Raw genomic sequence first — 16,433 nt, forward strand, 5'->3', positions numbered from 1 at the left:
GTTGGAGGAAAAATCTTCAATCAAACCGGTTGCAAGGAAACCACTTGTGTCTGCAAAATGCTTCAGGGATTTATAATTTCCTTGTTACAAAATACATCTACAACTTCTGTGATCAAGCCATGTATAAATGAAAAAAATCATTTATTCTGAATTCACCATTTGTAAGACAAAGAAGGCACTGAGACTGTCGTAGGAAATGTTTTGGCACAAAGTGTTTACAGCGATGGAGCGCATTAACCGCTCCTCAAGCTCCAGGAAGTCCTCTTCTCCGCTAGGGGCTGCTACCGAACCAGGTATTCCTGATGAAACATCAACATTACTACACATCGTGGACTCGGGTGGTCATGTGATTTATGTGAATGTTATTCTAACACGGCCATGAGAACCAGCATTGACCAAATCACCTTCCGCCGGTTGAGCGCCACCTGGCAGAGAAGCCCCCCACCACCACGTAGACGGCCGCCGCGATGAAGCAGTTGTAGGCGACCTGGTTGTAGATCCCGTAGACCTTCTGAGGAGGGTTGGTACTGGAACCACAAGAGGTTAGGTTAGTGAACAGGACCGAGATACACGTTAGTGAACAGGACCGAGACAGGTTAGTGAAAGAGACACAGGTTAGTGAACTGGACCTCTGGTTAGTAGTTGCGATAGGATAACCTACTCCCTCAAGTCCTCCTCAGTCAGCGGGACGTCCTCGATGAGCACCGCGGAGTGGGTTCTGAAGAAGACCCCCAGCAGGGCCTGAGGGGGAGACGGGAGAGGGTGAGACGGGAGCGGGTTAGGGGGACCGGACCGAGAGGAGCGTGAATCACCTACCAGCATGACGACACCCCAGACGCTGATCACGATGCCGCACGTCGCCAGCTTGGGCCCGCAGATCAGACACGACATGATGAGGAGGAGAAGTGGAGTTAAGAGCTCAGACCACCGATCGAACTGTTGGCTGGTTTTAGAACTCCTGCCCTGAGTCAGCTGACAGCATGTCAGCTGACAGCATGTCACCGGACTTCCTGATTGAAAACTAAAACCGGAAGTCTGAGGACGTACATGAGGGTGCGTTCAAGACATTCTTCCATGGTCTATGTCTATGGTTCAAGAGCCCTACCATAGATATATATACACAGTGTTCTATATATATATATATATATATATATATATATATATATATATATATATATATATATATATATATATATATATGAGCCCGACGGTAGCCCTCTGGCTCTATGGACCAATTAAAGAACAGAACAGTAACAATTTACACAGAGGCTCCTCTTATTGTTCAGCTCCCCACAGAGGGTCCTCTTATTGGTCAGCTCACACCGTGGCTCCAGAGGTTTCAAAGAGAGAGGGGTCGCCGGGACTCGAACCCATGATGTCTCCAGATCTCAGGGAGGAGCAGGACGGACCGTGGGAGTTTATTAATGTTGACGCGACGTCAGGGATTTATTTAAGTTAAGTTGTTATCCGTTGTCCTTTTTTGGGAAAAAAAAAAAAAATGGCATTACATTTTTGCCTTTAATAATAGGACTAGCCTTCTTAGATTCGGTAATAGTGTTGGTTAAACCTCTATAGACTATGGTTCGAGTCCCCTCTCAGACATCCACCTAGAGGAGCGAATTGCAAAATGCTCCGCTGAATTACTGCACCTGCGTCCTCTTGTTCTGTCATGTGGATTGTTTGGTTACAGCTCATAAAAGCCCAAAATTCTGTATTTCCTAAATTTTTAATATTGAGAAAAAAGTTCAATATTATAGACTCAAGATGTCACACTCTAATCAGTTAATTACGTCAAAATAACTGCAAAGGGTTCCTGGGCCTTAACATGGTCAGTCTGGTTCAGTAGACTTCACCCTCCTGGGGAAGACTACACCCTCCACTATGTAAGGAATAATCACCTCAAGGCAGGGCAATAAACAGTTTGATGTGCCCTTCCACGAGCCGGGCATATCAAACTGTTTATTGCCCTGCCTTGAGGTGATTATTCCGTTTATTCTACTTCTCGCCGGCCAACATAATCAAACAATTCAAATACTTTAATAATTAGCCATTTTCTCATTCGTATTGCATGCTTATTAAATGTATACTCTGTTTAAATTAATCTCCTTCGAAAAGTAGTTCCCTTTAGAACTACGGTGAATAACGTTAGCTCAGCTGTAGGTAACGCGTTTCTATAGCAACCACACAAGGCTGCATCTGATCACTAGTTTAATAATGTAGTTGTTACATTCGTATCAAGTCAGCTTTAATGACGATCGATCAAACATGCACTCCTTATTCCAAATAATTGTTACAATGAACCTCATGTTTGAAATGTATGTGATAGAAAACGATACAAGCGGCGTATTGATCTACTGTGCTCAGTAAGCAGCAAGTAGAACCGACAAGTCAGCGGGCAATATGCCGGATTAATGCATCCCTCCCAGCCAATCAGAATCGAGCATTCTTAAATGAAGTAGAATAATTAAGCAATAGATCACGCCAGGCTGTGGTATATGCTCATTATACCACTGTTAAGGGGCGTTGTCCGGCCCCGACGCGCAGCGGAGGGCCGGCGACCCCCTTCATTGGGCGTCATAGCAGTTATGTATACGCTCATTATACAACAGTTAGGAACCAGTCAGATCGCTGGATTTAGGCCCCCCGTTGTATAATATGATATAAAGAGCTCCGGGAGTCGCAAACGGCAACAATCACTTACTCCTCCATACTGCAGTTCACCCCGGGGCCCGGACTGCACTGCACTGAGTTGGCCGGTTGAACGCCGATTGGCTGTTACGTTACACATGTCACTCAGTGGCCAGGCTGTTGAACGCCGATTGGCTGTCATCACGCGAATGTCGCGTCAAAGTTTAAATATCTTTAAAGATTGATAGTATGAGTGACTACCAAGCAGGGCTGGACTGGCCATCGGGCGTACCGGCCAATGCCCGGTGGGCTGGCAGGCCTTTTTGGGCCGACGAGGTTTACTTTTTTTTTTTTTTTTAAATGGACCCGGCCCGGCCCAGCCCCGTCACACAGCCGAGGGCCGAGGTCCGTTCCTTCCCTCTCGGTCGTGCGGGCTGTCAACTTAACCTGAAAGTTCAATAAAACTTTGGCCCAGGCCATAACTCATTATGATTGGTTGTAGGCTGGCCCTGGCCCTATCACACACACAGCAGAGGGCCGAGGTCCCGCCCCTTGGGCCTCGGCTGTCAATCAGTCACGTCACTAACTGACAGAAAAATGGAGAAGAAACGTAAAGGAGGCGCAGAGAATCTCTCTCTCTCTCTCTCTCTCTCTCTCTCTCTCTCTCTCTCTCTCTCTCTCTCTCTCTCTCCTCTCTCTCTCTCTCTCTCTCTCTCTCTCTCTCTCTCTCTCTCTCTCTCTCTCTCTCTCTCTCTCTCTCTCTCTCTCTCTCTCTCTCTCTCTCTCTCTCTCTCTCTCTCTCTCTCTCTCTCTCTCTCTCTCTCTCTCTCTCTCTCTCTCGTGCCACTTTGACTTACTGTGTTTTAGTTAGTGGCCCCCCCTCTGGCTGCAGGCGGACACCCGCTCGTATAGACGGAATGAAACCGTCCACGATACAACCCCCCCCCCCCCCGTCAACAATCGCTGCCCGGGTACGTTCTTTTGTTTTTATTTTTTTCTGGTATGTTTTGTGCCTCTGCATGTCGTATAAATAATCATAGTGGGCTGCCATGGCCAAAAAAGACAGGGCCATTTTTTGGTCCCAGTCCAGCCCTGCTACCAAGCCTGCTTGGTTGCATTTCAGATGCATCAATTTGTATCCGTGAAGCATCCCGTACTGGTTCAACTGCTCCTGCAGGAAGAGAGCCACTTGTAGCAGGTCTGACTGGGCTTTTCTCCTGAGCAGTCCCAATGACTTCGTCTGCGCAATGTTGACATACTTATATTAATGCCCTCCTCACTTTTAAGGAACATCAATATTTCCCATTGCCTCAACCCAAGCAGGAGATTAAATACGATAGCGCGGATAGCGTCAACTTTGCCGGCCTGCAGCTAGCCAGCAACGTTATTGATGAATGAGAGGCGTGATCCTTTTCTCGTAAACGAGATCCTTATGTCGTAAATATGATATCTTATCTCGTAATTACGAGATCTTTATCTCTTAATTACGAGATCCGTATCTCGTAATTACGAGATCTTTTCTCGTAATTACGAGATCCTTATCTCGTAATTACGAGATATTATCTCGTAATTACGAGATCCTGAGTGTGCTAACGGCTACATTAGCTGTGAAACTTTTTTTTATTTGGTGAATGCTCAGCGCAACCGTATGTTCAGCCCTCCCCCTGCTTTAATTTTCGGCCAATAGTAACTCTGTTAACATTGCGTCAACCTGTCAACGCATGCTCGAGTCTGCCCTGCGTTTACACCAAAAGATGCAAAAATATGCCGCGCAGCACGATCCCATTCAAAGTGAATGTAGAGACGCGTTGCGGGTTTGGCAGCAAACGCGTGATGACAGCCAATCAGCGTTCAACAGAGTTGCCAATGCTTGTTTTGCGTCCCCTTCAAAGCTGCATCCATATATGCATGGCATGCCGAGCAGGCGATTTGTTACGATGGACCATTGGTAACAGTAGGTAACGTGTTTACGTGGGTGAATATAACTGTTTTACACCACTTTACTATCTCTCTTGTAAACCAATCCTTGCAGACATTTGGAAATAAACATGTCCTCTGCCGTTGTCCCATCTCCATTGTGACAACATTGGGCAATGTTGCCGTGTCATGTTTTGCTGGTTTTGTTTGGGTTGGGTATTGTGTGTGTGTGTGTGTGTGTGTGTGTGTGTGTGTGTGTGTGTGTGTGTGTGTGTGTGTGTGTGTGTGTGTGTGTGTGTGTGTGTGCAGGGCCGCTGACAGGTTTGGCTGGGCCCGGGACAAAATTCTCTCAATGGGCCCCCTACAAAAGTTTAAAAATCTAAGGTTTTTTTTTTTTGTTCCCAAAATTGTCAAACGCCGAAACACAACCACAGAATTCCCTTGTGCAGCTCCCAAACACATGACGTCGGGATGACAAGCCCATTTATTACGGATAAACCAAAAGGATTATTTACAACTTTAATTGGATAGGCTATGGATATGGACTGAGTGAAGTTATGGCTTTCAGAATCAAACCACAATAAAACTCACGCTATTGTATTCACTTAGAGCTCATTAACTGCACATTTCATCGACCATTTTTCACTTGACCAAGGGGAATCATGTCAAGGGTACTTTTATTTATCGCCAGACCCGCGTTTATGTCCGCTGAACTTCCAGAGAATGTTTGGGGAACAAGGCGGAGCCCATTCATCTGGCGAGTTTCAAGTTAACGGCAATCAGAAACTAAGTTACAGGCTACCCCAAAACGTCACGTTTATAACCCATTCGTTACATCCAACTCTATCTAAATGGCAATTTCACATGTTGCCATGCCACTGGCTTATTTTAAACCATGAGCCGCGTTACACTGGCTGTAATTCAGCTGACTGGGAATGATTCTCAAATCAATTCAGCCTGATTGGAGTGCGCAGCGCGTGCCTGCCTGAAACATTTGATTTGGACATGGGCCTATTTGCGGGGTAATGTGCATATTCTAAGATTCAATTAGATATAGGCGTATGAAACACAGTGTAATAAAGCCGTTGTGGTTATCAAATTATTCAATGCCCCCTGTCTGTCTGATATTGATCTCCGTGTGACTTGCTCATGTGGTGCTGCGCTAATATGTTTGACACGCCGCCTGTGCCTGCGTTACTTGACGACGGGGCTGGAGAAAGTTGGCCGTGTCCTACCTGGCTGTGCTGCACAGCTGCCTTTACTGGTACCTGCAGCATCACCTGAGTCTTTTCTGAAATATTTATAAAGAGATCCCCTCAGGCTTTCGGCTTCTTCCTCTCTTTTTCGCCTTTCTTTTTTTTTCCAGGGCTCCTGACTTGTGCATGTTGAATCAACTCGCGCACTGACCACTAATGGAATGATGTTGTCTTTTTTCTTCTCCAAAGACCAAACCATTTTGGCATAGGGGTGATGGGGGGTTATTGGCCGTTTTTTCAAGGGCAATGAAGGCAAACAATCTAGGAGTCATTAATTTAATGCAAATAAAGCAATTTTCTTCTCTAAATCAACACATTTTGAAGTATGCATACAATAATTAATCCCAACTTCATGGGGGTCCAGTTATGGGCCCCCCCCATTCCAGGGCCAGTCCAGGGCCCGGGACAACGTACCCGTTTGTCCCCCCCTGTCGGCGGGCCTGTGTGTGTGTGTGTGTGTGTGTGTGTGTGTGTGTGTGTGTGTGTGTGTGTGTGTGTGTGTGTGTGTGTGTGTGTGTGTGTGTGTGTGTGTGCGCGAAATAATTTTTATACACACATTTATAAAAAAGTTAAATCTATTTACATATTGTAAAGTTATGCCAAAATACAATAAAATGCTTAATTAACACTATTGTGGTATTAGCACTGAATGATTGAAGCATAAAATAATTCAAAAGCATCTAACAGAAAAAATAGACATGAGCCTATTACATTTGTGTTGCGGTTATGAGGGGGTCCTTGAAATAATTTCTGCCCTATAGGGGGGGGGTCCCAGGCCCCATATAGTTTGAGAACCCCTGATCTAGTTAATATATATATCTATGGTCCCAATCACCTCCAGGGTTAAAGACATGTCTGCTGAACTGTAGGAAGACGAGATACTGATCTGGATGAAAACGTACGGCAACAGGAAACTGCTGCACTGAAATTTTGGAATGTCACATTTGTATTTTGGAGTTGGCCATTTTGTCCAAAATGTATGCGTTTGCTTCGTTTACAGCCTTAATACCTTCATAGTAATGATAAGATGACGGATATATATTCCACTACGCCAACAATTGAATTAGAAGTTAATCAGTCATCGAGACGTCATAACCGAACCGTTCATTTGTTGTTTGTGCATAATAATAATAATAATAATAATAAATGAAATGTATATAGCGCTTAATATGGTAAGACGCTTTTCATAAGAAAAGATGATGGAGCAATCACAAGACTGAGGCCCACAATCCAATATTTACAGTCGGTCAACGCCTGCCCCCCGGTGGACAAAACGAGAACTGCACGCAGTATATATTTTGTGTGGCCAGGAACGCAAATACATACGAGGTGAACTTCAGTTGAGATCTTTGAATAGAAAACTGTGTTGAAACACATAATATGTATATATAAAACGATTATAGCAACGTTAGACTTGTCTGCAAACAAAAAATATAAGCTCCAACTCAATACTTGCGTTTAAAGTTGCTTGTCGGACTGTAAACAATGACACGCCGACGGATGAGGAATTCAAGCCCCGGATATCCGGCTCCACCGGTGCCCCGGATATATCGTCCCCATAGGTAGCTCGTTGTCATACCATACGTTTCGAGATTGGTGTTTCATCAAATTCAATTTATGTAATTAAATGAACCAAACAGCAAGTTAAGATTTTGACTTTGTTAATGGAATAATGTTACAACTTAAAAGACATTCCCACAGACGCTTTGTTTCACAGTCAGTCAACGCCTGCCCTCTGATGGACAAAACGAGAACTGCGGGCAGTATATTTTTTGTGGCCAACATGCAGCCTTTCTTGATGTATATTTGTAAACATCAAGGGAAATCTTGTACCTATTTTAGAACATTATTCTATTTTTCTTACAACTGAAACGACATGATGTCATTGTCGAGGAACGACTCAGAGCTGAGGTTCACTTGCAGGTTTCAGTTGGGGAAAAATGATTCAGAATAAAAAATGTTGTGCTCATTTCGGTGGTCCGCTGCAATGAGGTACTGTTCTGTTGCCCAAAAGGCTTGTGTCTACAGAGACCACACCAAAGAGCTTGTAACAGGAGGTCTCTCTCTCTCTCTCTCTCTCTCTCTCTCTCTCTCTCTCTCTCTCTCTCTCTCTCTCTCTCTCTCTCTCTCTCTCTCTCTCTCTCTCTCTCTCTCTCTCTCTCTCTCTCTCTCTCTCCGCTGAGGCTCCTGGGAAGTTGAAGAACCGAGACGATAAGAACCTGGTCAGCACGGACAAGGAGAAGGTGAGGCTCGGGGTCACTGCTTCTACTCTCAGTTCGGCTCAAGCTGGTCGAGGTTATGCACTGATTCAACATATCTGTTCTATTTGATATTTGACTCATGTGCTTAATTACTTATGACGTTTTTTTAAACATGTTTACATCTCATCTTATAATTATCCCATTTCATTTGTATCTATCATTATCATTATCCTCAAATGCTCCTTGCGTATTCATTTAGCGTATCAAGGAATGCTGATCTTTCCATTTTAAGTGGTATACTGGTAAAATGTGTACAGCTCATTTTTAGATTCATGTTTTTTTCTCCATAGTTCCTGTATTGTTACAGAAATTGCTTACCATACGCATCTCAGCAAAATTTCCCCCGGGGACAGATAAAGGGCTGTGATTGGTTGACCGGTTGACTGATTGATGTGTCTGCCGCCCAATCAGACGCTGTTCCACCCGGTGAAGGGCGTGTACGAGCAGCTGTCCAAGGACTGTGTGGCTCAGTGCCTTGTGGACCTCTTCCTGTTCCCCAGCCAGTACCTGGACATCGCCACCAGGGGGATGTGCCCGCACACCGGGGGCGCCGTCTACAAGTACAGCAACTTCCAGGTGTGTGGGTGTGTGGGTGGGTGGGTGGGTTGTGTGTGCGTGTGTGTGTCTGTGTTTGTGTGTGTGTGGGGGTGTGAGTGTTATATTGCTTGTGTGTTTGTTGCTGTGTTGATGGGTTGAGTGTGTCTGTGCGTGTGTGTCTGTGCGTTTAGAACACATTACAATCTATTCAAACATGGATGTTTTTGTGGCCCGAAATGGGATAACAATCTATTAATGAAACTGTGGATACTTTCCAGTTAGGCTATTGTCTCTGGCTACAGGCCAGGCATGTGCACTTGAAGCAGACTTTAGATCAGATGTAAAAAAAACAACGCTTAGCTTTGCTTTATTATTATATTTACTCAGTAGTTGGCCTCAAGTGATAAAGAAAGAGTAGCAATTAATTAGGATTCAAAAGACTGTTTATCACAGTCGTCAACACAGTTGATGAGAAAGAATCCAAACAAAATTGAATTCCATGAAAATTCAACAAGCATGTGCGTGTATCAGTGAAACGGTACACGCACGCACCTCCTCTAAGCGCAGCCTGAACGCTAATTTGGGTTCCTAGGTGGAGACCGACGGGGGAACACTTCTTGAGGGACCTGAGGAAGGATGTGGAGAAGCCCATCGGGTTTGACGCCATCATGCGCGTCCGCACCAGCACAGGTATGCAAAAACCTGTAAACCTGAAAAAATATGGGAATTATATTAAAGGTGATGTCAAGGATTTTTCAACCTGGATACTTTTAACAATCATTTTAGATAAAATGCCCTAATGCGAACAATAACTGTGGAGAGGGTAGTGAAAGGTTAGTTTTTTTTTTAGGCAGGATTTCTCTTGAGCAGTGTGAGTTTCAACTAAAAATAAAAAGCATCCAAGGTCAAACCACGTCCTCAAGTATAGCTTACCCTTAGGGCGTTAAGCAGACACTTTTATCCAAAGCGACCTACATCCATTTACACACACATCCACGTCGGTGCCTACCATGCAAGGCTCGCTCAGGGGCACCACGACACCGAGCTATGAGGAGCCGGGGGGTCGAACTAGCAACCTCCCGTTTAACAGTCAACCCGCAGTAACTCAACCTCCGTCGCCGTCCCGCCAGGCTTCCGGGCGACAGACTTCTTCGGCGGCGTGTATATGAACAACACGACGGACGTGGAGCTGGCGGCGGTGGACTGTGACCACGCCATCACCGTGGAGCTGAAGCACGACGACACGCTCAGCGAGGAGACGGGCGCCTTCATGTAGGTACGCGCGTCACGGGGGACCGCACGCACAACGCACATGCAGCGCACGCACAACGCGCGCACAACGCACGCTCAGCAAACCGATGAATGGGAAATATAATCTACAGGTCTTTTTTGTCACAGGAATGTATCAAAACACAATAATAATCCGCCCAGCAAATGTTTGCTAGCCATGGGTTAGTTATTATCTTCTAAACCATTGGGTGGATAATCTGATGAATGCCATTTCGTGGGAGTTTCGATCAAAAGTGTCTCACAACACCTTATCAAACATTGTCAGCGTAAAACAGCCCCGGTGGGAATCAAACCTCCAACCCTGGCGATGTTAATGCCTTGCTCTATTCGTTGTATTTTATATCATCAGACACGATGCATCACCAGCGCTTCGTTTATAACAATCGTGTACTCCGCTGTTGTTGTAAAGCCGTGTCCGTCTGTCCGTATTACCCAGTGTGCCTTGCTCTACACCACCGCCGGGGGCCAGAGGCGTCTGCGCGTCCACAACCTCAGTCTGAACTGCAGCTCCCAGCTGATGGAGCTGTTCAAGAGCTGCGAGACGGACTCGCTCATCAACTTCTTCTCCAAAACAGGTGACCATCCAACTCTCTCTGTTCGTTCCCGACCCCTCTCCTCACCCTAGGTTTTAAAGATTTGCGTTTCCATTTGCGTTTCCACACCGCAGTAACTCTTCTGCGTTCCTCAGCTTATTTGAACCTCAATTTGAGTTTGAATATGTCGGTTAGAAATGTCAGTTGGAAAATACCAGCTATTAAAATGAATGCGTTTGCTTCGTTTACAGCCTTAATACCTTCATAGTGATGATAAGATGACGGATATATATTCCACTACGCCAACAATTGAATTAGAAGTTAATCAGTCATCGAGACGTCATAACCGAACCAGTTGAGACGTTCATTTGTTGTTTTTAGTTAGAAGATACATTATGCCAGATGAATTAAAGTGTGATCATATCTCAATGTTAACAGTATTAATTGATATGTATTGCCGGTTTAACAATGCCGGCATGACTCCAAACACCTTCCCGTTAAGAAAAACAAGAAAAAGTACAGGTTGACCTGCCAGAGGCTTTAGCAAACGTTGTCCAAGTAGCAGTAATAATGAGAAAAGGAGTCTGAGCAGTGCTTTATTTCAGACGCACGTTCATCATACCTAAGACGTGCTGACAGACAGCCCCACACTGTAATGCCGGGGCCTGGGTTTGACCCCAGGCTGACCCCCCTACTCCTTCTCCTTGCCACTCCATACATCACCCTAAAGTCTGGTTTAACATGGCTGCTCGTCGGCTTACCAGCCACTGGGATTAATATCTCTCCTGGTAACCGGGACCACATGCTCTCCTCGTAAAGATGACTGCGGATGACATCTCCTACAATATCAGGAGAGAAATCCCTGCGAAACTGCAACGATGTCCGTTTAACCCTTTACGGCCATCCACAACGGTTTTAATTGGTGGATGAAACTGAGCTCAAAAAATGCCAAGGCAGTTATAAACTTTTTTCGGAAAGCGGGCTCTTACTCAAAACATGTGAATGTTTTTAATAAACTTGACTTGAATAAGTTGAGGCAAGGGGTAAGGGGAAGGCGTAAGGGGTAGCCCTTCAAAACCAGGGGGAGGGGTAAGGGGTAGAAATGGGATTGGGCCTAAATGTAATGACTTCTCTGGCTGGTCTAATGGACTCCTCTCCATCCGTCCGTCCCCTCCTCCCAGCTGATCCTGCCCGAGACCATGAAGGTGTTCCCCGTGTACATGAACAGCCTGATGAGGACGGCCCCCCCTGGTGGGCAGCACGGAGCTGTCCACGGACGACCGCGCCCACCAGCGGCTGGCCGTCATGGCCATGGGCGTGGAGGACACCCAGCTGCTGCTGTACCCCCGCCTCATCCCACTGGTGAGGGGGGGGGGGGGGGGGGGGGGGGTTCACCGAGGGGCAGGGGCTGACTCTGACTCGGCTAGAAATGGTAGTCGGTGGAACTCTGTGGAACTCGGCGGAACTCGGTAGATGATGGTTTTTCGATAAAATAGATTTCCGATCAATTGTAACGTTTCCGATCTTTCCGCAGCACAACATGGAGCTGGAGGGCGAGGCGGTGCCGTCGCCGCTGCGCTGCTCCGAGGACCGCCTGGCCGACGGCGGAGCCGTCCTGCTGGAGAACGGCCACGCCCTCTTCCTGTGGCTGGGCCAGGCCTGCCCCCCCCGAGCTCATCCAGGGGCTCTTCAACCTGCCCTCGCTCGCTCACCTGCAGCCCAACACGGTCAGCAACGCACGCAGGCTCCCCTCACCCTCAAGCTGACCACCTGTTTGGTGATCAGTCAATTCACCGCTGATCGGGTTCAGTGTTTCAGTGTACTTTGACGTTTAAGATGCCAGACTTTATAGATGGATATATCTTCTTATCGATAAAGTCTTTACATCTAATATAACAGTGATAAAAAAGAAAACACCATCTATATATTATTTGTTACCATCTATCTACAGATAGATGGTAACAAATACTAACAATTATAAGATATCATAATATTTTGATGAAAAAGAAACCTACTGAAATACTTAATACTTACTTAATACTTCAGTATTATTTCCTCAATGAAGTAAATTTCAATTATACCTGTTGCACATTTTCTTCAACATGAACATGTGTGTTACAACTAAAACATAAGATCTCCCCCCACCAGTGGGTCTTTCTTTTCTTGATACCAACATTAATTCTAAACAGCATTTTACAAAGTAGCCTGTAATAGGAAATGCTCAAAGGTAAATCAGCGTAATTTAACACTTACTGTAGCTGTTTATGGGTAAAGAAGGACCGTACTAAACGCCCTATCCATTGTATGGGGCTGTAAAATGCTAATCAAATCAAATGTATTTATTAAGCACCTTTAATAATAAGGTAAGGGGTTGGGGGGAGATTTTATGTTTTATTTATGTTTTTTCCTTGCCTGTCTACGCTTCAAACTCATGCATATTGCAGAACATATGCAACAGCGCCCCCTGGGGTCACGCAGAATTCGGTGGGATCCCGGTGCACCGGGACACGGAGCTGTTCGCCTACGGTGGCTGTGGACCTGTGGTGAGTGCCTCGCACCTGACCCCCCCCCCTAGATAGGTTAGATTACACTCACCAAGGAAAGCTTAGGAACATACAAGTTCAGCGTTGTCTACCCGGGTATCAACGAGCTCATTAGGTCGGGCTTCGTCTCCAGAGTTGATCACCGACAGCTCTAGCCACTGCGCTAAAGTTTAAAATAGAATTTATAATTCACATAGCATTGTTCACTTGAAATTGATTATTGTGAATTAAGTCATTCACAGTAATCAATTCACACAGACAGTTATCCGCACTCATCCATTCACCCACATGGGTTCGATTCCGGCCTAGGGCTAGGCCGGAATCAAACCTATGTCTCCAGAACAGAAAGGTAACAGCTCTACCACCTGCGCCACAGAGGCACCAGCTAGTAAGTGGTGAGAGGTTATAATTGACTTTACAGTTCACTTGAAATTGATTATTGTAATGTATTTTGATTCCAGGGAGAGCAATCTTGGCGTGAGCTGAACCCACGAGGAGCACGTGTCTCAAGAATTGGTCACCGAAGGTGTCATTGGGGGGACTTCACCCAGGTCTGCAGTGCTTATGAAGGTCAGTCCTTAAAGACGTCAGTACCCTCCACTGGACCACGTACATCCTGCATTTGAGAGCACAGGATCTTGTTGATTAGGAAATCCTCCTGTTTTTATGTCCATTCTAACTTGAACTACGAGTAGAACTTCTGAGATTCACAGACTGTGTGTCTCGGTGGCGCAATGGAGAAAGACACTGCTGCTGTTGAAAAATTCAACCTCATCTGAGATCTAGCGACCTGAGTTCGAGTCCTGGGTATGTCTATAAAATATTTGTTGTTTTTTTTTACACTTTTTTAACAAGAGGTGCCTCTGTGGTGGAGCTGTTTCCTATCTGTTCTGGGGACATGGGTTTGTTTCCTGCCATGGGCAGTTAGTGGGAACAACTGTCTAGTGAAGGGATCCATTCGCTCACACATTCATTTCGAATGACTGTCTGGGAGAATGGATGGCTGGGAATGAGTGCACTCATTCACAGCCATCCAGTCCCCCAGACAGCCATTCCCACTCACCCATTCATTCTGAATTACCGTCTAGGCAATTTGATTAATGTGAATTAAGTCATTCACATCAATCAATTCACACAGACGGTTATTCGCAATCATCCGTTCACCATACAATCATTCCCACAAAACCTGCCGTGGCAGGAAATCGAACACATGTCTCCAGAACAGATAGGTAACAGCTCTATCACCTGCGCCACAGAGACACCAGCAAGGTACTGGTGAGAAGTTATAATTGACTTAACAATTCACGAGATTCACAGTTCAAAATAGCCAGTATGTTTGATCTGAGTGTTGTTGGTGGGACTTGAACCCAGGTCTGCAGTGCTTACGAACGTCTCCCCTTAGTAACGTAAAGACACTCCACTTGACCACTGACAGGCTAGCCAGAACGTGGTCAAAGTCATATTTGACACGGTAGATTCACATGACATTGATTCCTATATGACGTCAACTACAAGTATAACTTCCGAACACCTACTTCTGTGCGTCTCGTGGTGTACCGGAGGTAGTCGATGCACACCTAATCCCAACCGTGATCTGGTAACATGGGTTCATGTCCCGGCAAACATAGTCTCCTTGAAACCTCTGGTAGAGAAGTGGGGAGACAACACTTGACAATTTTAGCATTTTAGAACCTTTGACCAATAAGAGGTGCCTCGGCAGGAGAGCTGTTTCCTATCTGTTCTGGGGAATGAGTGCTCTCATTCACAGCCATCCCCCAGACAGATACAAATACAGAATGTACAGAAGTATATGTAGATTAAGATTGCTCTTATCATCTTTATTGTCATACATATTACCTGTCACATTGATATTAAATCCTGTACGGCGAATAAAAATAATTAGAAGTGTAAAATAATAACTTTTCTGTACAGGGACTTCAACTGAAAAGTCGACGCTTCCAACTTCATCAGACGAAACAGTAACGTCTGAACAATTGGCTTCTCGAACAACGGTTCAAACTTCAACAGCAGAGCCATTGACTTCTGCATCCACAGTTCTGACTTAAACGGATGGACCATTGACTTCTGCATCCACAGTTCTGACCTCAACAGATGGAACAGTTACTTCTGACCAATTGACTACTCAAACTACGGTTCAAACTTCTACAGCAGAGCCATCGACTTCTGCATCCATAGTTCTGACTCGAACGGATGTACCATCAACTTCTGCATCAACGGTTCTGACTTAAACGGATGGAACAGTGACGTCAAGACGACCAATAAAAAACGACAGCATCACCTCTTGTGATTTCTTAGAGAACTAACGACACTAATGACATTTTATCAATTATTTATTTTATAATTGATAAAACACGACAGTGTTACCTCTTATGTTTTAATTGATAAAACACGACAGTGTTACCCCTTATGTTTTATTTTGATAAAATAACAGTATTACCCTTATGATTTTTTCATGACGACCGATAAAAAACAACAGTGTTACCCCTTATGTTTTTAAGATAAGAAAACACCAGTGTTTTCCCTTAAGTTTGAATTGATAGAAAACGACCGTTTTTTAACGAAGAATACAGTGTTACACCTTATGGTTTTTTTCACGACGACCAATAAAAAACGAGAGTGTTACCCCTTGTGTTTCCTTTGAGAACTAACGACAGTCTTACCCATTTATTTCATAATTGATCAAAAGCGACAGTGTTGCCCCTTATGTTTTATTTGATTGAATAACAGTGTTACCCTTTTTTATTTTTCATGACGTCCGATAAAAACGACAGTGTTACCCATTATGATTTTTTTCTTGATGAAGGATAAAAAACAACAGTTTTACCCCTTGTGTTTTTAAGATAAGAAAACACCAGTGTTGTCCGTTAAGTTTGAATTGATAGAAACAATTTTCATGACGACCAATAAAAACGACAGTGTTAGCCCTTTAGTTTTTTTTCATTAAGCCCGATAAAAAAGAAGACAGCGTTACCCCTTATGTTTTTAAGCAAAAGGAAAGGACTACAATGACGAGCATCAAAACAGACTACAGAGGCAAAAGTACAAGAAAGCAAGACATCGGCGATCACAACTAACTAAAAAACACTAACCCTTTTTTTTTATTTCAAATATGAATATATACCTCAACCCCAATATTAACAAAATATATATAATTCCTACAATCATTTCTCTTTATTTATACAGGCACGGCAGAAGGTTCCCACACTTCATGGAGGAGGCCAAACAAATGGCGGCTGGACTACTTCCACCAGTCTCCAGACTGAGGCGAAAAAGAGAAGTGAATGACGTTTCCAGTGACAGAATACAAATAATATATTGTTTAGGCTTAATATTGATTTGACTGTTTGATTCTTTTGACAGTGAGTTGGAGCTGATGGCAGTTAGCATGAAGAAGCTATATCTTTAAGCTTCTGTAGATTATTTGTTAAATAAATTGTGAGGAAACTT

The 16,433-nt window shown here is 44.6% G+C and overlaps 1 protein-coding gene and 1 pseudogene across 1 annotated transcript; one reads left to right on the plus strand and one right to left on the minus strand.

The window, feature by feature from the left end:
• Positions 1–49: 49 nt before the first annotated feature.
• LOC115529970 (ribonuclease kappa-A-like) lies at positions 50–5,889 on the minus strand. The gene is given in 6 exon segments (XM_030339126.1): positions 50–299; positions 405–439; positions 442–527; positions 662–741; positions 817–1,035; positions 5,781–5,889. Coding segments are annotated over 6 exon segments (480 nt in total). The 5' UTR covers positions 5,823–5,889; the 3' UTR covers positions 50–281.
• A 2,603-nt stretch (positions 5,890–8,492) lies between these two features.
• LOC115529969 (uncharacterized) lies at positions 8,493–16,433 on the plus strand (annotated as a pseudogene).

This window comes from Gadus morhua, chromosome 17 (genome assembly GCF_902167405.1).
Source record: "Gadus morhua chromosome 17, gadMor3.0, whole genome shotgun sequence".
Lineage (NCBI taxonomy): Eukaryota > Metazoa > Chordata > Actinopteri > Gadiformes > Gadidae > Gadus > Gadus morhua.